Below are 27016 nucleotides of genomic sequence, written 5' to 3' on the forward strand. Positions count from 1 at the left end.
GTCTTCTCTGTGTGAAATTTGTATGGTTCGAGGAAATGACAGATCGAGACAGCTTTTCTCAAGGCCCAGACAGTTTCCTCAAACAGCTCCTACATAACAAAACAGCCACGTCGCAATGGTCTAGTTGGGCCATATCTAAATATGTGTATGACAGTGATAGCTACCTGTTTCTGCAAGAGGGATATACAAAAGTGAGACAACTGATAGCAACCATGTCATTTGAGGAAGCTCTCAGATCTCGTCTCTTGTGTCTTTTCTCTGGCACAGCAGTTACGATCTCTCTCTTCTTATCGAGGTGAACCTTAGTTCTGAGTTAACTCTACAACTGTTGACATGCAGGTCAAATGCAGGACGTCAACAAACCGCTCCCTAAGCATCGGCGTCAGTGGGGAATTATGGAAATATGCCCGTAGGGCCCTTAGAGCACGTAGTATATGAGTGACACACCTCCGACTTGACTCAACTTGTAACAATAGCATCCGTCATTATCTGCTATGATAAGGCACAGTCAACTACAGTAAATACTGTGAAAGATATGAGTCATGCAAAGAGTGTTTTGATGGTCATTGTCGCTGCATCATCCATCATTCTAGTGCATACATAGGCAAAATGCGGCCCCGGGGCCGGACCTGGCCCCTGGACCATCTCAATCCAGGTCCTCAGGGAAAAACAAAATGACCCCCCAAAACTCACTAAAAGGCAGAATTATGTTAATAAATCTCATCTGCTACAGCCATTGGATTTGTATCACTATTATATCAGGAGATTGACAAGAAATTACCAATCACAACGGGAGAGAGGGTTAAAAATAGGGAGACTCCTGCGAAAATCAGGAGTGTTGGCAGGTATGATCTCCAATGTGTGGCCCTTCGCTTACTTGATGTAAGTCAGTATGGCCCTCTGGAAAAAAAATGTTGCCCACCCCTGTTCTAGTGCCATATCCAAGCATGCATGCACTATACATCGCCCATCTGAGTTTTGAACAGTCGTTCACCATAATGAGCACGCTATAAACATATTGGCAATTATGGCTTAAAGTAGAGCTTCGCCGAAAAACAATTCTGATTTATTTTGCACATGATCTCACACATCCAAAAACTGTAACCAGTTTTGCAGGCATTCATTTAGTTTGAGAATTTGAGAGCTGATTTGAGACCAGTGCATGCATGACATCACTGGTCCTCAAATCAACTCTAAACAACGAAATAGAGCTGAACAAAAAATAATAAGTGTGTGTGTGTGTGTGTGTGTGGGGGGGGGGGGGGCGGGGATGAATGGGGAAACTCACTTGACGAGATGTCACGTGACTGTTCAGCTCTATGAATGACTGTGTGAGTTCATGTGCAAAATATATCAGCATTGTCTTTTTCTGTGAAGTTCTCCTTTAAGAGAGAGAAAATAAGGCAAAATCAACTTCATGTTAACATTGATACATCTTTAATTTGACAATACAGGGCATCTTATGAAAGACTGTTACATGACCAATATTCTACAAAAAATGTTGGCAGAGTTTGGCTCTTCTGGCCTCACCACAGAGGTCTTACCATAATAGCTCATAAACATCATTAGCATTATGTAGCTAAGTTAGAAAACCCTAACCCTTGAAACAAATGGAAGGCTAAAGAATCAGGCACACACTTTGCATTAGAAGCTGTAATTGTTTTTTTGCCCCGATGCTTTGACGGTTTGCATTAAGTGTTCTCTGTACATCTGGGCCAATTAAGGGGGAAGGGGGCATCGTAAAAGACGGGTTGTTTATCACGAGCATCAAGGCAACTTGGATTAGACTGCAAGGATAGAAATAAGGCACCCTCATTGACAACTGCTCACCCCCTCTCACAAGCAGTGATTTTAAGAGAATAACATATAGTGAGAGATTCCACGTGAACTTTGGAACCATGTCAGTACTTGTCCTTCATACATTGTGCTTATGAATGTTTGTAACACTGGGTTCATGCGACTATAACTGAGTATATGAGGTTTGAAATGCATGGTTAACCTAATAAATAAGATAATGGGTAACACTTACAATAAGGGTACCTTAATTAAGGGTTAGTTAAGGGTAATAAGCATTAAGTCAATCAGTTCATGCTTATTAAGCATTACCTAACCGTTAATTGATGTATCCTTTGTAAAGTGTTAGAGATAAGGATGTCTAATGTGTCATCAGGAGATACGCACGCCTGTAACGGATTTTACAGTCTCAAGCTGCACCCAAGTTATTCATATGAGCTCTTTTCATTTGGAGTACAGACACACAATTTCACAGTAGCAAAGCAAACATTGTACAAATGTAAACCCCTTCATGTGACAATACAAATCCAGTATATGAGAACCAAGGAGCAGACTCCAAGGGTGCTGCATACTGTAGGTAGACAGTTACTCAAAGCAGTTACTATGGCATCCTTGGGCACAATTGTCTAAAAAGACAAAGACATGTATGCCATCTAGTGGTGGTAGCATCCATGTTTCATGAGCCTTGTCCACTAGGTGTTATTGTGTGCCATTTGAATCTTTACTTTGATAACATGGTATTATTATAAATGGGGGGGGGGGGGGGGGGGTAAATAAAAGCGTAAGAAATAAGACGTTGCCAAAATTTGACACCAGTGATGAGGTGGTTGACTGAGTATTATGTGGGTTGCTTAGCTCTAAGACATTGAAGTACCTGTACAAAAGTTGTACCTTCAAACTAGTCTTGATTTAAGCAATCTTTTTCTAAGTGGAGAGGGCACACACCACTATGCTATTTTTATAGCATAAGAGTAGAATTGATAAGGGGGATTTAGTGTAACTGCAAAATGGCTAAAATGTTATTTCTTCCATAAGTATTTTGAAAGGGCAGTCTCACTCAATCTCAGGCCTGCTGCTCTATTGAGAAGAACATGTACATACCAGTATCGGTCTGATTATTTTTCCCATTCATTTATCCCGGACAATGGCTTGAGATAGACTTTCTCCCCAGAACAGCAATAAAACAATTTGTGGAGAAAGGTCTGGCTATGCAAAAATACATGGCACAAATGACAATTGTTGCATGAAGTCCTTATTACAGCTGTCTAAAAGCATGCGCATACATGACAGTGCCATGTAGCTGAAGCTATGTGCTATGCAAGTTCTGTCTTAACCAGTGATTAGCAAATGAAAGATGGGTAGGTGTATAAGAGTTTACAATTTCATAAATGTTTGTCTCATGCTTGCACAGTTTGGGTCTATATACCGTATATAAACATATAGACCCAAACTGTATATAAGCAAGACAGTAGTCTTTATGTATATGTATATGTATATATATATATATATATATATATATATATATATATATATATATATATATATATATATATATATAAATAAAGACTACTGTCTTGCTTTGGGCAAGTTGAGCCAATTTTCACTGTGCCTGATATATTTACCCTCCAGATTTTGGCCAAACACCTCATGCAGGAATGACTTGCCACATGGAAAAAAAGTAATTCAAATAATTGCATGGAAAGAATTACCCTGTTGTATCGCAATTTCTGATCAAAACTAAAAGTCAGCGTTGTGGAGCTGTGAACCAAAACTATATGTATGCATGGCATCTCCTTGTCTCCGTCCTTATTAATAGTCAAGTAAAACATTCACATGTCTCAATCAATATGTTCTAAATCTAAGAGCTAATTCAGCATTGGAAAGAACAATATTATAATTCCAGTCTTGCCATGCTTTGATAGAAGAAATTCAAGGGGACCTTCTAGTCAAGCCAGCTGAGCTACAATAACACAGTATCAATTTCTAGCTGGCAGTTAAAATCCCATGTGTATTGGGCACATCCAAAACAATACCTGAAACTCCTAGAAAGGGATATGAAAATACTGTGTTATATGTAGAGCTCCCTCAACTACACTTAAAACACCTAACCAATACAGTCTTAGGGCCCTATCTTCGTACGGCGGTATCGTTTGCGCTGCGTTTGTGCGCCTCTTATTGCTATCTTCCCAGCGTCTTAAGCTATCGTCTGCCTCCACCGCCCAGTTTTGCGCTGGGATGACATAGGTGTAGGCGTGGCCCAGGCGTGTCCGTGGGCCTCTAGCCTATCATGTCATCATTAGCGCTCTGGGGAAGATACCGTCGGAGAGGTTTGGGCATTGCCCATTCCAAAATAGGCGTTCCAGCGCAATGTGTTAGGAAAAAAGGCCTTGGGTGCTCTCAATTTTAACAGCAGCAAATAGCTGGTCTTAGCGCAAACAACCCCACTACGCCAGGCGTACGCCTGAGCACAGACAGCATTCTCCAGCGCAGTTCAGGAAATCCTCGCTTGGATAGGCCCATTACGCACGGCTCGCGCGCGGACACACTTCCCTCCACAGAATGCCACGTTGATTTTCAACTAACCTACACTGCAGAAAAAAACACACCTTGATTTAACAATGACAATTCGTTTGTCATGGTTTTGTGCGAAAAAGTGATTTGCGTTTTGAATTGGATTACCAGGGGAACGAGGGTCTGGCGGGGCGGGAGTCTGTGTGTAGCGCGGGGAGGGGTGCTTTGTGTTCGGCTAGTGTGCCGTGTCCTGAAGGGGGGTCTCCCCGGAGGTGTGAGCTGGGCCGGGTAGGCAGGCCGGGGGGGGTCGCTGCACAGGGTGGGTAGAGGCACTGCCGAGGCACCGAGGCAGCGCTGTGCGTGGTCCTGCGGATCGAAATCAGTTTCTGGCAGCAAATCAATTTCTGACACAACATCGGCCAGTAGGCTATACAGTAACCATTGATAGTATACAGTAACCTCTCTCCCTGCACCACTGCACGATGCAACAATAGCTTAACCCGAGTGGACAATTCTGGTATAGGCTATTGAAATAGGCTAGAATTAAAATCTCACACATCCCTACCCTTTTAAAGAACCGAATATTTTTAAATGTGTATGTTATAGCCTATATGAGCGAAACGACTAATTAAAAGGCTACTAATTACAAAAGCATACATTTTCGTTGCGAATCCGAACTGGTTCATCCTCCAATTCTCTCTTCCCTCTCCCGTTCTCTCCCCCCTCTCTCTCTCTGACTCTCTCCCTCTGTCTTTTCTCTCTATGTCACTCTGCTTGCACTGAGCAAGAAAGAAGCTGCTGCCTGTCACAGACGTGATGGCGGTGACGCTGTGGCTTTTAAGGGGAGTGATCTCAACTTGTGGTCAATCCTGTTAATATGGGCATAAACACGCCTATCGGGGTTTGCGCTGAGATGACATGAAGCGCAGCGGCCCGACAGAGCCACAATTAGGGCTTTGCCCCCTGCCCCCCGTTTTGCGCTATTCCAGCACAAAACGGGCGCTAACGCGTATTATGAAAATAACCGCCATTGGGAAGATAGGGCCCTTAGTTACACCTTAGGCTGGAGATATAGATTGGATTAACTTGACAACATAAACATTCTAAATTGAACCCCAGCTCACTTCCTGTTGTAGCATTTGCTAGTGCAATAGAACAGGCCTGACTAGCCCCTTTCGGAATGGTGTCATTTCCATGAAAACCGTCTATACTTGCTAGGCGATCGTGTGTACGTTGCGTTAATTTAGATAGGACACTCCAAACGGACGCAGGACGCATAGCCAAAAGATACCATATCGGTAACACTTTATAATAACGTTCAGTCGTAAGTCATTTATAAGCCTTTAGTTAATGATGAACTAATCACTTACAAAACATGAATATACATTTGTAGATGATTAATAAATGCTATGTTAACATATCACAAATGTCATCTATAATGTCATCTATAACCTTTTAGTAAATGAAGTGTTCCTCACCTGTTATAAATTATGTGGAAATCAACGATTAATTTACAAAGCTTTCTGTATCCCCTAATCTAAAGTGTAAAGCATCCATCACACATAAATGTGTTACATACAAGGGGGTAGCTCTGTCAACATTGAAGCCAATGCAGAAGTGCACTTAAACCTGCATTCATTCGAATGGCCTGCAGGGGGCGACCCATTGGTCTGTGGACTTCTGTTTTTTGACGCCTCACATATGGCATTTTGGCGATTGCCATCTTGGATCTTGACACAAGTCCAGGGGTTTCCCACAGAGAGCACGGCCTGCTATTGGTCCGTGATCTGCGAGCTGTGTGATCAGTGGACAAGCGACGTGTCAATCATGCCCCAAAACATAGTCTGCAACTACAACATAGTCTGAAGCTAGCGATTGAGACTATACACGCATTAGGAAAGTGTTTACTGAGGCCATACTTGATGCTTCAAAACAGAAGTCCACAAACCAATGCGTCGCCCCCTGCAGGCAAAGAGGACACTTGGCTTCAATTTTAACAAACAGAGCTACCCCCTTGGATGTAACACATTTATGTGTGATGAATGGTGTACACTTTAGATTAGGGGATGCTGAAAGCCTTGTAAATGAATTGTAAATGATTTACACATCATTTACAACAGGTGAGGAACACTTCATTTCCTAAAGGTTTATAGATGACTTACAACACATTTGTGATATGTTAACATAACATTTATTAATCATCTACAAATGTATATTCATGTTTTGTAAATGGTTAGTTCATCATTAACTAAAGGCTTATAAATGACTTACGACTGAACGTTATTATAAAGTGTTACCAGTATATCTCTACCCAATATAGGGGATGTAAATAGCCATAGATTTTAACATACAACGATAAAGATGCTATTGTAAATTAGAACTTATTGACACTTGTTTTCCCTTTTCCCAAACCATAATCAAGAAACCTTCCTTAACCCATTCAACATCTTTCACTGGATCAGCAGCAGCCTGCACATCATATTTGCATCGAAAATTAATGAACAAATAAAAACATTACACTTGAACAACATTACAGAAAAAAAGCTTGATCTAATAAATTATAATTGATGAACATAATCGTCCATTTCTTGACACTTCTCAGTGGTATACTGTACTTAGCAAATCTCCACAGTGCAGAACTGAAGGGGTCCTGGGGTGGTGCCTTGGGGTGCACCTGCCCTCTGGTTGTGGGCTGGCTTCCCAGCAGAGGGGGAGGGGCATTTGCTGATGATGTCTGGATATGGCAGTCACCATCGTTTTATGGTCCCCATCCATTCACTTCAGCTTGTCTTCTGAGGCTCAATGTGCAATGTGGGCCACACTCCACATAGAAACTGAAAACATTTTGGATGTAGCATTAGCTCATGTTTGAGAAAGAAAGAAAGAAAGAAAGAAAGAAAGAAAGAAAGAAAGAGTTATATGCAAAGGATAAGGACTGGACATACCTTTATTTTTGGTCTGTGCTTGAGGTGGGTTGACCTGATCTGGAGGCTAAGAGGGTAACATAAACATTTTACATGCATAAAAATGCAGTGATGATCACAACAAAACCCACTGCTATCATCTCCTGTTATTCAAATAGGGCTGCCACGATTAGTCCACTAGTCGCAATGACGTCGATGACCAAAATCGTCGCCGACGTATTTGGTAATCGACGTCATCGCATGTTTTTTTTTTTGCTGAAAAAAAGAAAAAAACGTTTGTTTTGTTTCCCCGAAGGTGCTGCCTGCGATTGCCTCACTGGCTGGCCTGGCCTCCAGGCGTCTTCGTCCTGTCTTTGATGCACATGCGCAGTACCGATCATCCGGGGAAAACGTGACATCACCGTGACCGGAAAAACAAGCAGCTCCCAGTGCTTTCTCCACAGAAAAAATGTCTAGCCGTTCTCATACATCCAAAGTGTGGGAGCATTTCACCCACAATAATGTGAAATGCAAAATCTGCTAAATAAGCTGAACTCGCTTATCATGGCAGCACGAGTATGATGCGCGAGCATCTCAAAGGGAAGCACGTTGTGGCGAATGCAGATGATGGAGATAAAGGCTAATTAGCTTGTTAGCTCACTGCCAACGCAACGTTAAGTTTGAGCTGCTAACGTTAGCTACTGGCTAACGATATTAACGTTAAAAGCCTTGCTGTAACGTTGTCATCATAGCAACGTTAAGCTCGTGTTGCTGACGGGAATACTGGAAACCTCATTCTACTCCGCAGTTTGCACTCTCTACTTACTACATTTAAACATGTGTTTGATGCTTGAGAAGACTGAAACTATTTATTTTTGTTGATATTTTGGTTGCATACATAGTGAATAGTTTTTGGTTCCATTTTCATTCCACGTAGTAGTGCCCTAATTTTATGTTGCATTATTCATTCAATGGATAGTACATATTTCATTGCACTATATGTTTTCAATTTTAATGTGTACTATTTTGCAGTTTTGCAATTTGCACTATATTACATTTATTACATGCAAGTACATTGATGCCAGAAATAAATATGCTGCTACATGCTCTAAACTTTAAAGTTCATGAAAAGATTATTTTTGAGTGAATTATCATCTTAATTGTCTTTATTTTTAGTTGGCACATGCTTAAAACAACTTAAAGCTAAATTTAGTCGACTAATCGTTGAAATAATCGGTGACATCAAAATAATCGTTTGTGGCAGCCCTATATTCAAATACAAGACATACGGCTTACCTGTGAAGTATGTGTAGGTAGGACCCCAGGCCTGTGAAGATGTGCCACCAGGCATGGAACTGTGTTACTGTGCCAACACCAGAGGGCAGCGTCTGCCTACTGGCTCTGAGGATCAAAAAGGGGTGTTACCTATCATCAGCTTCTATTAATAACACAACACAAGGACTGTTATACGTACAGTCTGGGATTGCTCTGCCTCAAGGTGATGTTATCAAACTGACAGATCAATCATCATTTTTTTTTAAATAAATGTTTGTGTTCACATCTAAACTAAAAATACATCAGCTTGAAATAGCTTTCAAAAATTGCTTTTTCTACAGTTAATGAGCAGATCAATTTCAAGGCACAGACATGACTTTTAATTTGCCTGTCTTGTCCTTGAGATGGCAAAAAATGATGAAGATAAAGCTGCGCCATCAAATAAATAATAATCATTCACTTGTCTTCACCACTGCTGTTTAACTTAGTTCTGACAATTTTGCATTCTAAATTCAATTTGCGAGGACACATTAAAGTAAACGTGTAATGTCTAGCCTCTCACGTACCTTAAGGAGTCACAGAAGATATTGTCAATATTCCACAGTAGGAACCCTAACATGAAGACACTTAAGGAGGTGTAGCACAGAGGTTTCTGCCAGGGGTACCTCCTGCAAATGACACAAAATCTTCACCTTTAGTATCTCACTACTTACTTCACTGAACATTTTATAATGACTTGTATCCACTTGGCAAACTTACCATGTAACTATGTAGACAGATCGCATCACGAGGAAAGCTACTAGAACGCCGTACATCACCTACATTAGAAGCATGAGAAAGCATATGGCTTTGAAACGGCATAAGAAAAAACAAGACTAGGCAAACCCAGGCAAGATGGACCCAGACTGCTGCTGGTGCAGCACCCAGAACAGGCCGGCCAGGAAACGTCTCAGGGGCTTACTGACTGACTGACTGACTGTGACTGACTGACTGCCCAACTGATTGACTGACTGACTGACTCCCCATTGTTGAAATGTATGAAGTTGAGCAGCAGTGGCAGCAGTCTGGGTTCAACTTAACTAGGCTTGCCACGCATCCAGAGCTGTTCAACACTCACACATGCGTGTTTCAACAATGGGGTCAGTCAGTCAGTCAGTCACAGTCAGTCAGTCAGTTAGTCAGTCAGTCAGTAAGCCCCCGGGACGTTTCTTGGTTGGCCCGTTCCGGGTCAGGCAAAAAGACTCTTAACACTTTAAATGCATTAGACTAAAATAATTTAATCTACAAATACAGACTACTGGTTACAGTAAAGGCACATTTACATGAGTTTACATCTGTTTCTTTGACTCATTTGAATGATCCACAAATCCACTGAGTGCTATGTGGAAACACTACAGAAGATGCCTTCTGAACCAATGTCTATCTTCTACATTCCATGTAGTCCACCAGGGCTAATAGCACAGTCTAGTAAGCAGCACAGAGCAGTGTGATCAGTAAACAAAGCCTCCAAAAGGTCAACAAAGGCAGCATTGTCACATTGCCCTTGTTGTTGCAAAGCAACACAGACACAATGTGGGATGGTGTTTACAAATAAACACATGGTATAATAGAAGTAAGTGCTTAGGGTTACAGTCTTATGGGTTATGAACTGTCCCCTCTTAGCTTAGCATCCCAACAAATGGTTACTGTGTTTTGATCTTAAAGTTAATGGTGATTATTTATTCATTCATTCATTCAGTATATAAATGGGAGCTGGGGCTCTGTGTCTCTGTCTGTCACACTCTGTCTGTCCCACTGATGACATCATCAGTCATGTCATAAATTCACACACACACACACACACACACACACACACACACACAAGGCTATAGTTCAGTGATGATGTCATCAATGATATCTTCAGTGATGTCATCAGCAGTGTTGGGCACTCATTACTAAAAAAGTAATATATTACATATTACTCGTTACTATTTTCAAAAGTAATATTATTACTTTACTTATTACTCCATGCCAAAAGTAATTCGTTAGATACTCGTTATATTACTTTTCCGTTACATTCCACACAAATGGCAATAGGCCTTTTTCACTGCAGCGATTTTGTATCTAAAAGGCAGGAGGTAACACAGGTGCACCAAGATGTTAATTAGGGCTTCCAACTTCCAGTCCATTTAGGTGTTCCAGTGCTGGAGCCTTAATTAGTTAGTTGGTTGCACCTGTGTATACTCTGTCTTCTAGACACAAATGGCCGTTGTGAAAAAGGCCCATAGCGTTTTTCTCATCAAAATGCAGACTTTGCGGTGCGAATGTGTGAACTATTATGTGCCGTTCCATTTAAACTAATCGCTTTGCCAGAGCACAGCTTCCTACAGAGATGCTTGATGAAGAGCACACCTGGCTCAAAGTGATGACTGACAAGATGCAATCTTTTATCTTCTGTTTTATAGAATGCAGTATGCACTGCCAATGCAAACTCAATACGTATAGGCTACATCTTTGCTTAACAAATTTGTGTCACAAATAACGTTAGCTCTGCAACATTAACCTGACAATAATAACAGCAATGTTTGATGTCCACCAGCTTGTGAGTTTTTACGTTATCTCTGTATTTGAACAGTTTTCCGGTTTCTGTTGTGCTGTCCTCTCGTCTCGTAACGTTAACGTTAGGAAGTTTGAGCTCGTGTTTTTCACAGTGGAAAGAGTGTTGCCTACCTGTCCTGGACACCGTTTACATTTGACTTTGATGTTCAATCGTGTCACCTTTCTTCCCGACAAAAACAAAGTCATGGGAATATATCCGCAGCCACGGATTTTCCTCCTCGGCTCAGCAGGACAGAGAGGGAGGTGTCAGGTGTGCTTGCCTGCCTGCCTGTTGCTGCTCTGAATGGGCTCTGCGGTGACGTCACCTTGTTTTGGGAGCGTTAAAGCCATGCTGTTTGTGATCAGTGAATGCCGACTGCGTGTCGTTTTGCAGCGCAGCGGCATCACAGAATGGACTCAACAAAAGATGTAACGACTAACGTAACGAGCTCGTTTATCTTGAAGTAACTGTAATATTATTACTTATATTCTATAGTAATTCGTTACACTACTCGTTACTTGGAAAAAGTAATATTATTACAGTAACGAGTAACTAGTAACTCGTTACTTCCCAACACTGGTCATCAGTGATGTCATACATAGGCATTGTGATATCATTGTGACATCACTGATGATGTCATCAGTAGTCGTGTTTCCATTACCGTCAGAAATGCGCAAAATCTAAATATCGCAATAGAAATTGGGTAATGGAAACACGTAAATTTCGAAAAAGCTCCCAAATATCGCAAAACGTTTTTGCGCTCTCATGAGGTGGTTTTTCAGACGTGTCGATATAGCAGTTTATCGCAAAAGTGTAATGGAAACAGATTTTCCGCATTTGCACGTCATGTGACCCATCTTCTCCTTTGGAAAATGAAAGGAAATGAGGGAGAAAGGGTTTGATAAACCGTGGCAAAACCTTCGCAGCAAGTGGAAAACTTTGAAGCAACGCTACCTAGCAGAAAGACGTGTTGTGCAAAAGCGGAGCCGGAAAATAGATAGATGTTTAATGGGAGAAATCGTTCCATGCCTGTGTGCGCGCATTTGGCACAGCGGCGAGATGATCGGCGGGATGAAAAGCACACCGGTGCGGTGCTGTTGACTGAAGTGATTAATACATTACACACGTTTCAGGTGCAATGTTATAATTATAATACACGATATATTCTGACTATTGCACCATATCAGCCTTCCCCCCCCTCCTCCATCTCTAAAAGTTGTAGGCTACCTTTTTTCCTCTGCCTGTCGCGCTCACTGCATTCACCGCAGCCCGCAACATGTTCTTTTGAATTGATAATCAGGCTCGTTTATATGCGTTGTAACTTCATGTTGTGATTTGCATTGACCATTGGTTGGATTTGAGCATGCAGGGGACGGGATATGGGGCAGATCCGCGTGCGTAATCACTGTGGCAGCTGCTGGTAACGGGAATTGCGAAACTCAACTTCAATGGAAACGCCTACAAGTCGCAATTGTACATTGTCGAAGTTGTAGAAATATCGCAATTATTTTGCGAAAAACTGTAATGGAAACACAGCTACAGACACACACACACACACACACACACACGAGAGCGACTGAGGGAAAGGGAGAGAGACTGAGGGAGAGGGAGAGAGAGAGGCGAGGGAGAGACTGAGGAAGAGGGGGAGATGAGAGCATCTGAGGGAGAGAGGAGAGGGAGAGAGACTGAGGGAGAGAGGAGAGGGAGAGAGACTGAGGGAGAGAGAGGTGAGGGAGAGAGACTGAGGGAGAGAGAGGTGAGGGAGAGAGACTCAGGGACTGGGAGAGAGAGGTGAGGGAGAGAGAGAGGGAGACTGAGGGAGAGGGAGAGAGAGGTGAGGGAGAGAGAGAGGGGGAGAGACTGAGGGAGAGAGAGAGGGAGACTGAGGGAGAGAGAGAGAGGGAGACATTGCGCGTGCGCCAATAGAGCAGGTGAAGCCACGCAACAGCCAAGCTGTGTTTGCGAGCTGCAGGGCGGGCGAGGCTGCGAGCCCGCGTAGCAGGCGAGCCTAGGAATCGAGCGCGCATAGCGTGTGAGATGCCTATTATTATTATATATGCATTTGGCAATGTGGACTCTAGACGGTTTTAACTTGACAACAAAAACATTCTAAATTGAACCCCCGCTCACTTCCTGTTGCAGTGTTTGCTATGGACATAAAAGAAAAAAAAACATTCAAGTGCAGGACTGACCATTCCGTGAAAACCGTCTATACAGCTGAGCGGCGGAAAAAAAAGAAAAAGGAAGTGCTGTGGGGTTGCGCTCTGGTGAAAACCGTCTATAGGCTGATGCAACTCTTGCATTTTTACATAGCCTACAAGACAGACAGGTCGGGAGGAAAATAAACCATTCAAGCCATTTGCAGCACTTGAGGAAACCGTGAGTTTGCTCGTTTAATTCATAGATATAAGCGATTGCCCGAACGATTAATTATTAATTAATAGGCTACGTGAACGTTAGCGGGTACTTTAGCCTATGCAGTAGGCTATAGTAGTAGGCTAATGAAGAGGATAAACAACACACGCACATCCAAAAAACCCACTGGGTTGGGTGCTGGATCAAAATACCTGACAGTGAAAGAAGAAGTGATTTATTTCAGCGTGACGTTTCGAGCCACACAGGCTCTTCCTCAGACACTTTCACCGTGAGTTTGCTCCTTTAATTCGTTGATATAAGCGATTGCCCGAACGATTAATTAATTAATAGGCTACGTGAACGTTAGCGGGTACTTTAGCCTATGCAGTAGGCTATCATCTCCTTGTTGCATTTTTAAACTGGCAGATGGGGGAGAAAGAAACGATTAAACGTTTACTTGTTTACTCACCTAATTTGTTCCAAATAATCCAGCCACGTAACTAACGCTCCATCCATTCATGAAAATAATGATCACCGGGACATTAATGGTTTGTAAAGTGCCATTTAACCACCCGCCCGCCCACTCAGACATACATGATCCGGATCATGAGCTGCCGGAGTTAAACAACAGCCATTTATCCAATAATACGGATCCTATACTATCCTATATAATGCGTCTCAGATGGTCATGATCCGCACTCGCGGGAGTGCGCATAAGGCGGATAATTGTTTCTAAACATACAGGCCGACCGGCTAGCAGCTGGTTATAATCCGGATTTCACTGCATGTTTAGAAGGGGCTACTGTCTCCCGCATTGAATAATTGAAGACAACTCACTGTCTGTGATGCATTTCCTCAAGTGAAGTCCCAATTGTGCTCAGGTCTTTTTTATGTTGCTTTACTGGGTTTTTATTCAGTAATCCAATCTGGAGCAGTTTATTAGGCTACCATTGTGACTTCTGTGTCACTCTATCGCGTGGAAAATGTATTTAAACTTTAATCACAAAGCTAAATCAAGCCCGTTAGAAACAGACAGAATAGGGGAAGTTAGGCGTTTTTACCTTCAAAATAAAAGCCATATTTTATAACTGGGTAAATAAAAATCAGGGTCGTCGTGTTAAAATTGACTTTAGTTGTCTGTGTTCTACTGTATATGTCTTCTGTGTATTTCGGATCACACACAAAAAAACGTTGCGACATGCATCAATAAGGGGCACTTTACACGAGGACGGTTTCCTATGGAAACGGGGAATTATTTTATCGTTATTGCCTCCCTTTTAGACGGCGACGGCGAATTTGCGCTTAGGAAACGACACATTTTGGAACCACCCTCCAGAGTGAAATTGTTAAAGACGCTTCCCGCTGTGCGGGGCTGAGGGCTCCATGTAATCGCTTTGGAACGGCACATTTCAGAAACTCTGATGTGCCTGCACACGCGAGCGACACAAGCGATTACGCCATAGCCGTGCGCGAGTTGGCAACCAAATAAAACGTCAGTATGAATGAAGTTTGGCAACATTCAGAATTAAGCTACACCGCGGCCAACTTCAGTTACATGTTCAGAACGTTACTGCTGCGAGGAGCCGATGGCTGTACCCGGTCGGCATTTAACGTTAGTTACAAAAGCACATCAACAGTGTTTTCTCACTGCCAGTAGCCTAACAGTAGGGTTTGACAGATCACAGTCATCGCTGCTCGTTAAAGATTTCCAATAGGCGTTATTATGATAAACTGGTCACATATATGTTACATTCTCACCCGACAAATATTAAAACTTTAAAACAGTTTGGGGGTTTTATTTAGCTTGAAAAAAAGCTTTTTGGAAAGTCTAAATGACTGCGGAAGGCGGACTCTACTTCCGTGTTTAAAAACCGGAAAGACGATTACGAAATTACGTCATGCAGAAGCGTCCTTGTATGGGCAAAGAATAAGGTGATCACACTGCCACCTAGCGACCTGGCATGTACATTACAGCGTTTTAAAAATTCAACAGCGCTCATGTAAACAGGGAGAAGGTGTGAAGGAAAAGATGTGAAGGAAACGCTATTGTGTCGTTTCTTTCAGAAGCTGTCCTCGTGTAAAGGGCCCCTAAGACTACTAGTTTATTTAATTACCATTATTGTGAAGGTTTTAACCAGAAGTTTCAATGTTATTCTGGCTCACTTGATGCTGCTCTGAGTCTTTTGCGGCTTCAGTCGGCCTCAGTCTGCACGCAAATCGTTATCAGATAGATAGATAGATAGATATCACAACAGCTGTGTATAAATGCAAAATAAAAGGTGAGCACGCAACGCTAGTTTGCCATTTTATGCAGAGACGGTTGTCGTCTAAACATGGCCTGAGGCTATAATTCAGTGATGATGTCACTGATGACATCACAACCTCTTATGACATCACTGATGATGTCACAATGCCTCTGACATCACTGATGATGTCACAATTTGACATCACTGATGACATCATCACTGGACTTTGTGTGTGTGTGTGTGTGTGTGTCTGTCTCGTGTGTGTGGGGTGCTGTATGTGTGATGTCACAATGCCTCTGACATCACTGATGATGTCACAAGTTATGACATCACTGATGACATCATCACTGGGAATGTGTGTGTGTGTGAGAGAGAGAGTGAATTTATGACATCACTGATGATGTCATCAGTGGGACAGACAGAAAAACAAACAGACAGACTGGAGCAAACTGGCCATGAACAAACTCTAAAATGCCACTAAAGGTTGCATTGTGCGGATCTGCTGTAATATGAAATGGAATGCTACATTGTGTTCAACAAGCAGCATGCACCAAATAGAGGGTTCTGCAGTGTTGGCTTGCCCAGTGTTTACACAGAAACAAATGGACTTACAACAAGCTGAACCCTAATAGCAAACAAAGAGCAAGGTGACTCAGCTGAATGCAGCACACTCCCTTACCTGGTGAAAGACTGGCTCCTTCCACTGTAAGTACACCTGCCAAAACCCATAAGAAGACTAGTCAAGGCCATGTTAATGATTTTAGACCTCATTTATCATCATTCAAAGAAGAAGGGAAAAAAGGCGGGAGGGCATTTGATCATCCTTCTTACATAGCGACAGAACTAATTCAACAAATGCAGACACTCACCACAGTGACTGAGACACTGACGAGTAATAATAACGTAATACGAAATAAACTGATGGTATTCTCTTGTTCGAAGCACTCAAATCTGAAACAGAAAAGTGACGAAAAACACATTCAGCATGAATTACAAAAGGATAGAGAGGAGAGCAAATAACAGGACAAACTAGGAGACTAGAACGGAGAAATATGCTCCAGCCCAGTTCAGCCCAAGAATAAATAGCTCCATTACACACACTCTAAAGCTGTACTGTACTTCATGGAATGGATCAATTGAGGGATTCACTGGTTTATCTCACTGCCATAATCACAGTAAATGTGCTTTCAGTGGGCACCAGGCTTGACCGGTTGTTTTGAGAGGTGTTCAATAGCAATACATCCAAAGGGCTGGGCCACTTACAGACAGTAGACGAAGACACACGTGCTGTAAATCATTGGCAACTCATCCAGCAACTGCAAGAGACAAAAAAAGACGCATTGATCCATGTGCTATGTGAGTCAACACAGCACAATAAGGCTAGTGTCTCAGTATAACTTTGAATTGTGAGTCACAATAGGAATATAGGGTAGGAAATTAACTTTTTTAAACAAGGGCTATTTTTGCCCCTGTGAAATATATTTCAGGGGCATTTTGGATCATTTCCAGGGCAATTTTATCAAATGTTTAGTTGCACTTACTGTATGTAGCATGACAGACCAATCAATGACTCTTATCCAAGCATATTTTATTTCTAAAAGTTCATAAACAATCACAGTTAAAGATCCCCATTTCCTATCTCAACAACACTGTTGATTGTCCGGCATGTTATTAATGTACTTTGACAAAAACATGAGTGAACTAACTGGCCAGCTAGCTTGTGCTGCCTGTCACTGAGGTCAATAATGCTAGTAGGAGGAGGGGTGGGGGTTGTACGGATGCCTAGTTGTCCATTTTCGAGTCACGCTTTGCAAATGCAGAAAAATGTTAAAATACAGAAAGTATTAAACTCTTTATTTTATGGGGGCATTTAAAAGCCCCCGTCACCCCAATTCCAAGGGCAATTCTAGATTTTTTTAGGGGCATTTTGCCCGAGCCCCCGCTAATTTCCTACCCTGTGTGACAAATCTGTGTCCTTTGCATTACAAATATTTCCCAAGGCAACAATAAGTCTGATTCATGCACTTTCTGCAAGAAATGGGAAGATAAAGAAAAAATGTATTTAACTGTCACAACAGTCACCCACATTCGTGACTGAGTACCGTAAATTCCGGACTATAAGCCGCACCTTTTTTCCCGTTTTTTGGGCTTTTTTGGCCCCTGCGGCTTATATAACGGTGCGGCTTATCTATGGATTTTTTCCAAAAAAATAAAAAAATAAAAAAAAATCTCTCTTTTTTAGCACTCTTTCTAACTATAAATCCACTTCTGTTTTAATTTCCTCTCTTGCCCTCTTTTCACCACACTGTATGACACTGTATGACACTGTATGACACTGTATGACACTGTGTGCACTGTAAATAACAACACAGGTGGTGTTGTGTTATGTTGTTTTGTTGAAATGTTAATAAATGGGAGCATTACATATGGTAATTAAACATTAAAACACAATTAAAAAAAAAAAAAAAAAAAAAGAAAATACCATTAACACCTTAACACATTCAGTGCCAGCGACGCCATATGGCGTCATTAGAAATTTACCGTACAGTGCCAGCGACGCCAAATGGCGTCATAACTCGATTTTTTTTTTTGACGGGGGGGTGTCGATCTATGCCTCTTACATCGCCTCTTACAATATTCAGAGGTATTGAATGTGTCTAACCTATTTTACAGAACCCTTAGGTGGCGACAGCGCTCTCCAGATGAGAGAACGTGGAGTGAAACACACAGAAGAAGTCATTGGGGGGAAGGAAATCGCATCGCATCCGTCCGTATGCAGCGGCTTCATTGAAGCAACGTTTAGCTGTGCCCCTGCAGCAGCCAATCTGCTATCACAATTGAGCACCTCGATGTCCGCTGCAACAGCCTCCGTGTCCGCTGCAACACATGATCAGCCGTGGATTTGTTATTATTCTCAACTCGAAGCATGGGAGCTGGTACACGCGGCTGTAAAAAAGCAGGATCTAGCGGACTTTTTCAGTGCTGAGCACAGGCAGAGAAAACGAGAAAACAGCAGAGCAGAGAGACACTCCTCCCACAACGGGGGGGGGGGGGGAGGAGGAGGGGGGGAGGTGGGCACGCAGAGCCAAGTACACAACACAGACCCAGACAGCAGGACAGGGTTGGCAAACGCAAGCCAGAATATCCGATGCCCACCAGCAGCAAAAGATCAGCAAGAAGCTGCAACCAGCAGCGCATGCAGGCGCCAGCGCTGCTGGTTTCAGCTAAAAATATTATTCTTCCAAACAAAATTCCCTTGCCTTCACTGTTTTATTGAAGGAAATTATTTTTGAGGTGTGACTACATCAGAAAATTAGCTTCAGAGTCAGTGATGTGCTTGAAATGTTTAATTTCACAAAAGGCTCATTATCTCAGCTCGTAGAAAAAAAGCTCTTTTTTTCGTTCAATCAAGCTATCTTCTCCGGCTCATAACTAAAGAACGGAAAATGGGATCAATAAACTTTTTTTTGCAGGTGATAGAAGAGAGTCTCATCGTTATTTGTGCGTGTTCAGTGTTTACATAGTAATTATTAAAGAAATTATATGACTGTTTTAAAATGCATTGCGGCCTATGTGGCACAGCAAGCAACCTTTTGCCCAAGGGCCGTGGCACTGAAAGTGTTAAGTGCCATAGCCGAAATAATTCGTCTTACATAATCCAACGCTTAAGTGCCAGAGCCGAGTTTACTCGTCTTACATAAACATTTTTTTTTTTTGACGGTGGGACATCAATCAACAACTTTTACATCTTCGAGATCACTATTGGAGCAAGATAATGTGTATAATCTATTTTACCGACCCACTAAGTGTTGACAGTGCTCCCCCAGACGACCGAAATCAAAGAAAAAACTGCCGCGGGACCAAGCCGTTCAAGGAAATGCCGTGGCGATTTTACAGTAATCCATTCAAGACTTGTCTTGCCTGAGAGCGGCCGCGCACCGGCAGCAGCACACAGAGAGCGGAGAGCGATTTGCAAAATAGATCATAGGTGAAACACACTTTGAAACACCTCAGAAAGGCCAGAATCAACATCTGCCCATCGCCCACGCATTCCCCGGCCCATCTTGACTCGCACAAGGAGCGTCCGCACGCAGGCAAGCAGGCAGGCAGGCACGCAGGCAGGCAGCAGCAAAAGCGCTTCTGACACGCCCGCTGTACAGCCAGGAGGAAGGAGGAGAAGACACACGGAGGGAGGAGTTTGAATGAGAGGGGTGTTTCCTGTTGTTATGGAGGAAATTACTGTTCAAAACTATTGTTTAGAATGTCTGACGGTCTTACTGATGCCAAAAATGAATGGTTAAAGTGACTGTTTCACAAAAAGCCATTTATCTCTGAATAAATTTCCAGACGCTGAAACCATGCTGTACTCAACGGCTAATATCTACATAACTACTAACTCTGCAAACTAACTCTTTTAGACAGAGAAAGCACACATTCTATTAGTTATTTTTAGATGATTGGTGTTCATGAATTCTTAACAGAAAAGAATCCTCGGCTGTTCTAAAATGAGCCAGAATCGTCAAAAACACCCCTGGCACAACTTACCTACAGGAATGAAAACATGGCTGGCATTCAATGTGTTAAAACACCCGCGGCTTATAGTCCGGTGCGGCTTATATAAGAAAAAAATAGTCAACTTTGAAGGTGCGGCTTATACACCGGTGCGCCTTATAGTCCGGAATTTACGGTACACACTTTTCTGCTGACAAAGCAGGATTTATGTTTAGTCAGTATGCGTCTGCCCACCTGCATCTCATATAGCAGCGTCATGTGGAAGCACCAGGAACCAACGCCAATAGCTGGGTGACACAAAAAACAACCCAGCATAACGTTAACACTGGAAGTACACGCACAGTCGCGCACGCGCACACACACACACACACACACACACACACACACTCACACTCCGTTCTCACACATAGAGGCCATTTACACCTGGCATTAACATGCGTCTTCTGTCATCAGATTGCAATCAGATAGTGCTTGACTACATTAGCCTGTTTTCATTTACACCTGGCGTTAGCATGCATGCATACAGTCGCTGTATCCAGATTGAGAGGACACATTGCATTTACACTTGTGTTCAATGTGTGCACAATGCATCCCTGACCACCTGGTTTGGCCGATCAGATTGCAATCCGTCTTCAATCTGTCTTGGGGGGGGGGGGGCGTTTACACCTGTACTTTCAAGTGGTCAAGCACAATCTGATTGCAATCTGATGGCAGAAAACGCATGTTAATGCCAGGTGTAAATGGCCTCATAGAGGGTATGATTGTGTTATGATGGCGTCAGGCAGCAATACGGTACGACTAAAAAGGCTGTTGTTTGTAACTCATGTATATGAATAAATGAACAAAAGGCAGTGTGTGGTGCCAACAGACTCACCTGCCAGTGCGAGGAAAGAGAAGATGTAACGGAACTCGAGGCCATCTCGAAACGTCTGGATGGCTCCATAAATGGGAGGAAGGATCATGATCAGGTTGCTGACGGTGTTCCCTGTTCAACAAGACAACAGAGAGACACGTAAGTCCGTGGCACACCAATCAAACAATCCAAACATCTGGACATCAGCGCACTTGCAGACTTTGCGGGCCGGGCACGTTCCCGGGAGGTCTGCTGCGATGGCTGATCCGGTCCACAAGGGGACTCAAGAGGACTGTCTGCAGACTTCTAGAGAGTTTGTTGGGTTGCAGACTTCACTGATTCAATTGCCCACAATTCATTGGAATACAGACATGGCGTTGTAGCGTTTCCACTTGCCGAACAATTTCTTTTTATTTTGAATGTGTAAAGCAATGCCTTTATTAAAACGTTACTTACATGAACCATCTAGGCCAGACCAGAAATAATATCCATCCAACCACATCCTGACACAGAAATGTGTACAAGTATTTACAGTCCATGAGAAGTACAGGCCATAGAGGTAAGCACAATGCATTTTATTATTGTTGGCTTTAGGCCTGTCTATCAGCGGCTTATTTACAGCCTTGCAATCTCTCGCCCTGGCAGACTTTACGTGATGACATTGAACACGTCATGGTACGACTGAAGTCCGCGGGGGCTCAGTCTGGAGGGTGGACATTTGGATTGGGTGTTGTTAGAGGAAGACAATATGACCCTGCATCATGGCTGAACCCTCAGTCACTTAGTAGGTCAGGCCTGCCTGCATCTGTGATTGGGTGACATGATGGCAGTGAGATTTCAGAGACCGAGGTGTGCTTTTACATTGTGTGATCACTCAGCAGCACGGCTGCTATCCTATTGCAGAAACATGACCTCTGTGCCAAGACTTCATTAACAACGACATGTCAAGTTGCTTTACATCATCACAGGCACTTGTACTGCTACTATTAACATTGCTATGCCTGAATTCCCTATTGGGATTCCTTCAAAAGAAGTATTTTTATTTTATTTCTGAAATTCTTCAACTATAATGCATGCATAAGTCCCTTTTAAAGGATGGGTTTTCCGTGGGGAATATGAATATATATTAAATCTCACGCCCCTAAGGTTTTCGAATCCGTTGAAATTTTTGAAATTGGAGGTTTACTCACAGAGATATCAACCGAAATCCACTCTGTGTGTGGGGGGGGGGTGGTGGGGGGGAGGTGCGGGTGCGGGGACTCGAAATACTACATTTCCCACAATGCACTGGGCTCGCGTGGCCTTCGTTTTTATGCCCACCCCTCAGGCATTTGGCTGATATCAAACTCCAGTAGGTGGCGGTAATGCACATATATGTTTGCCAACCGCCATAAACTCAAAGAAGAAGAAGAAGAAGGCTTCGACAATAAAATATACAAAGAACAAGAAATAAATCGAAAATAAAATTGCCTCCAAATTGCACCAAATGTAAACGGTAGTATATATGTCGGGAGATGTCTTCATAAAAAAAAATTCATGCAATTTAAGGCATTTTCGTAGGAGTTACGCGCATCTGATGTTGTAACTATTTTCTGTAAAAATGTGTAAAAACGGGTACATTGCTCAGCGTTGATTTCGTTACTTCAACCCACCTACTACTAGATCTAAAATTTGACGAGCTTTCCAATGCCGCCAGTCCCGTGTCGATTAGTGCTTCCGTTCCCGAGATAATGGTCTCTTTGCAAGGAACTATGGGAAGCTAATATTAGCTACAGCAGGCTAGGCGTTTGAAAAGATGGCTGCCTTTTGGTTTTTGTCAAGGCCTCTGAAGGGGCGTGGAGGACCTCTAGAGGCGGGACCATGGCCAACAACAGTTGTAGTTCATAGGTGCACGACTTCCGCAAGGCGGACTTAGGCCAGATGACGCGAAACGCGTCGGCTGGCCCAAAAAATATGTGAGAGATGCTTGATATCTCTGGGAGTGAAGCTCCAATTTCAAGAATTTCAACGGATTCGAAAACCTTAGGGGCGTGAGATTTAATATATATTCATATTCCCCACGGAAAACCCATCCTTTAAGTGAGGGGTGTCCAAACTTTTTTGAATGGGGGCCAGATTAGATCATATGAAATTACCGAGGGTGCTTCTCGCATCATCATATGGGTTATACAAATAAAAATCACATACAATACAATTGTACTCTAAGGATTTTGTTTACCATCTGAAAATATGCTGTTCTGCGTGTGTTGTTCCTACTTGGTGCTTGTCTACAAACTGTATGATAGTGCTGTGACTGTCATCGTTAGGTGAACGGAAAAATGCAAAGTGAACTTGCTTGATTAAACCATACTGTGTGGAGGCCTGGAGGGCCACAGTACTGTATATTTTGAGAGACAAGCTGAGGGCCATTTAAAATCGGTCAAAGGGCCGCATCTGGCCCACGGGCCAGACTTTGCACATGCCTGCTTTAAGTATTACACCATTCTAATACTGTTAACACTGCAATTAATTAGGGATGTAACGATAACCGGTTTTAGTGATAACCGTTCTTTACTTTACTTTTTACTTTATTTCATTTGGCAGACGCTTTTATCCAAAGCGACTTACATCACATTTCAATACAATTCATTCAGAGAAATACAAACAATGAAAACATAACTAAAACCATATATAATCAATAAGGGTTAACCGATTCCGGAGGGACCCAGGTGTAGCCCGAAAAGGTAAGTTTTTAGTCTCCGGCGAAAAATCGGCAGTGTCTCGGCCAGCATGACGAAGGGGGGAAGTTCATTCCACCATTGCGGAGCCATGGAGGAGAACAGTCTTGAACGAGACAAGCGTTCCCCGGGGCCACGTAGCGATGGAGGGGCGAGGCGAGCCGTGCAGGTGGAGGAGCGGAGGGAACGGTGAGATGTTTGGAAGCTGACCAGGGATTGTAAGTAGAGCGGGGCTGACCGGTGAACTGCACGGTAGGTCAGTACCATGGTCTTGAATTTGATACGGGCCAAGATGGGGAGCCAGTGAAGGTCACGAAAAAGGGGAGTGACATGGGAGAATTTAGGTAAGTTGAACACCAGACGGGCAGCAGAATTTAGAATGAGTTGGAGGGGTTGGATGGCCGAGGCAGGTAGCCCCGCCAATAGGACATTACAGTAGTCAAGGCGGGACAGGACGAGTGCCTGGATCAGGAGTTGAGCTGCCTCCCTAGTGAGGAACGGACGGATCATTCTAATATTATACAGTAAAAACCTACAGGAGTGGGCGGTTGCTGAGATGAAGGCTGAGTTGGATAGCTGGTTATCTAAAGTTACACCAAGGTTCTTAACAGTATTTGACGGTAGTATAATGATGTTGTCGATAACTGCACCATTTCAAATTTTCATTATCATTAAAACTGTGGTACCGTGATTACCGTGATTACAGTGCTTTGAAAAACATGGTAAATACAGTCTCCCAGATGCAAACGTGCAGCCTTGGAGAAATGATTTCAGTGAGTGTATCAATCCTTTTTGGGTCTGAGTTTTCAATATAAAACGTTGTAAAATGATTTCAGTGAGTCTCTCAGTACTTTTTGTACATTTTCAGCAATTTTGTTTACGAATACCATGATAATACGACAACCGTGATCATTTTGGTCACGATAATCGTGATGTAAAATTGTCATACCGTTACATCTCTACAATTAATCCATTTTCAGTTCTGAATTTCTCAATATGTATTTGACTGCCATTTACCGCCTTGCTATATTGTTATATGTTGTATAATTTGTTGCACTAGTTTGTTTTGTCTTGTTCATACCCCAACACTGTTTTTTTCCCCTCACTGTGGACTTGTGTAAGACAGTTAAACTGAATCCAATTGAACTGAGAAGTTTAGTATACTGTATGATCGATGTAGGTCACCGGTTTGAAACACAAAACCAGCGAGGAAAATCTGGTCAGGGGAAGCGTACAAGGCATCAACAACTACCGTTTAGGTACCCTTGAGCAAAGCACCCTCATCTGCACCAGTGCAGTTACTCAGTGACCTAGGGTTGAACTGGGTAGCTCCCAGGCGTGTCTGTGTGTATATGTAAACCTCCATCCCCTAGGCTGTTGCTGTAAATACAAACTGTGTACTTAGTATAGCCCACACTTGCCAGGTTAAAAAGTAGAGGAAAAACAGATAACGGATGCTATTTTCATAATTGGCTATCTGCAGGTGCCTGTTAAAAGTCAAGGCGTCTCCACTATCCACAATAGGCCTTGGATTGACATTTGTAGAATGTGTGGACTTTATGCTCTGATAGAAATGCACACGTCAAGGATACTGTAGCATGTCGGAGTGAGCTATTCTATGCCATGTCAATATTGTTTAGAGACTGCTGTCCTGTCTGCTGGTGGACAGTCTTTAGAGAGACTGCTGTCCTGTCTGCTGTTGGGACAGTCTTTTTGGCCTCCCTCTAAGTCAGCCTTCTATTGTTCTCAATATGATCTGCTGCTGTTTTGCAAACGGAGATAACATACACAAAAGCACACACCAAATGAGGATTACAATTGTGTTTGGCTCTCTCTCTGTGTCTTCCACTTGAACAATGCCACATTCCAGCCTTTGTAACCTGAATCACCATTTCGATGCCAAATAGACTATCCAGCTAGGCCAGCGTGTGTCACTTGTGTGGAGGGGAGTCTTTAATTTTTAAAGTCCTAGATATTCTGCACTTAGGTCAATGGCAATGCTTACTAATGTTGCATGTAAATATGATAGAAAATGACCAAATTTGTGACTTTTAGTGGAGAACATTTTTCATAGAGTATACAGGCTTATTGTAGTTGAGGCAAAATGCATCTGGGATGAAAGAGCAGTAGTTTAACTAACCTCTGACCTACTTCGCTTGAGTCCAGCGGACTAACTGTTGCATCAAAGTGCTCTGGGTGTCATGGACAACATGGCAACAAACGACTGACAATAGATCTAGTTTCTCTATTGTGTAGTCACTTACTTAATTCATCTGTAATGTTATATTCATTTTGGACATCATTTCTGAAAGGCAGGATCTGTAGCTGAATGTGAAATTAACTTACTTGAAATTCAGCTTTTTGTATTTTGAATTGACACATGCAAAAAAATGTCTAACTATGTTCAGTCCCAAAATATAGCCTACTTTAAGTTCTTTCCAATGGTTTGCTCCTGTAGGGCTGCATAATCAATGAATCATCAATCTTTATTGGTGCACAAATGTTGCCTCATACTGTAGCTGTAGCACTAGCAGTGCAACTGTGCTAACATAACTAGCATACAACTTTAAAACATTTTTGAACAATTTGCCATAAAGTCTCAATCTAACACAGTGGTTACTGAGAAACCAGTTTGTATCGTTGGACAAAGGAATGATAACATCATGAAGTTTCAACGTGGTGCCTAGCTGTGAATGAGTGCAGTACGTGCACCTTTGCAGAGCCAGAGCGCCTTTAGGGAGTTCAGACCCGTTCAGACCTGTTATACAAATTGAGATGAACGGTATTTTTGAGAGTTGTGTCAATGATACTATAACACTGTGCAGATCGCCAGATAGCCAGTATAACGAAACATGTAAAGCACCCAAAAGAGCAAATTACGTTGCGTCGCGTCCAGGGCAAAAACAGCTCGTCAACAGTGATTTACAGGCAGCTAATCTCTAGTACTAGGCGTTATGTAACTGACGTTAACGTACTGGTTATGCTAACTCACTGAACATCCATATCAACCGAGCTAACACATACAGCCGCGGCTCATGTTTACAGTATTCAGAGACGACCTCACACGGCTCCCTGCCTCTCACTCCGTCTATACAAGCGACAACAATTCACACTTTTCACGTAACGCTACCTGCAGTAGCCTATCTGTCTGTTTGTTACTCACAAAATTCCGCGATGTAGAAAGAGACGACATAGTTTTCTTCGCACCAGTCCAGCGTGGAAGTCGGCCGCCCCCAGTATCCGTGCCTGTCTATCGAGGGAGCCATGATGGA

At 42.7% G+C, this 27016-nt stretch overlaps 1 protein-coding gene across 1 annotated transcript; it reads right to left on the reverse strand.

The window, feature by feature from the left end:
• Positions 1–3382: 3382 nt before the first annotated feature.
• Positions 3383–27010, reverse strand: acer3 (alkaline ceramidase 3; the record flags this gene model as incomplete). Its single annotated transcript, XM_083648097.1, has 11 exons — positions 3383–7139; positions 7251–7296; positions 8505–8609; positions 9050–9151; positions 9243–9301; positions 16342–16377; positions 16532–16613; positions 16926–16978; positions 20409–20461; positions 21049–21159; positions 26908–27010. 11 exons carry the CDS (start codon positions 27008–27010, stop codon positions 7086–7088), a joined length of 804 nt encoding a protein of 267 aa, XP_083504223.1. The 3' UTR covers positions 3383–7085.
• Positions 27011–27016: the final 6 nt, after the last annotated feature.

The sequence above is a fragment of the Poromitra crassiceps genome, assembly GCF_964638095.1.
Source record: "Poromitra crassiceps genome assembly, chromosome: 1".
Taxonomy (NCBI): Eukaryota; Metazoa; Chordata; class Actinopteri; order Beryciformes; family Melamphaidae; genus Poromitra; species Poromitra crassiceps.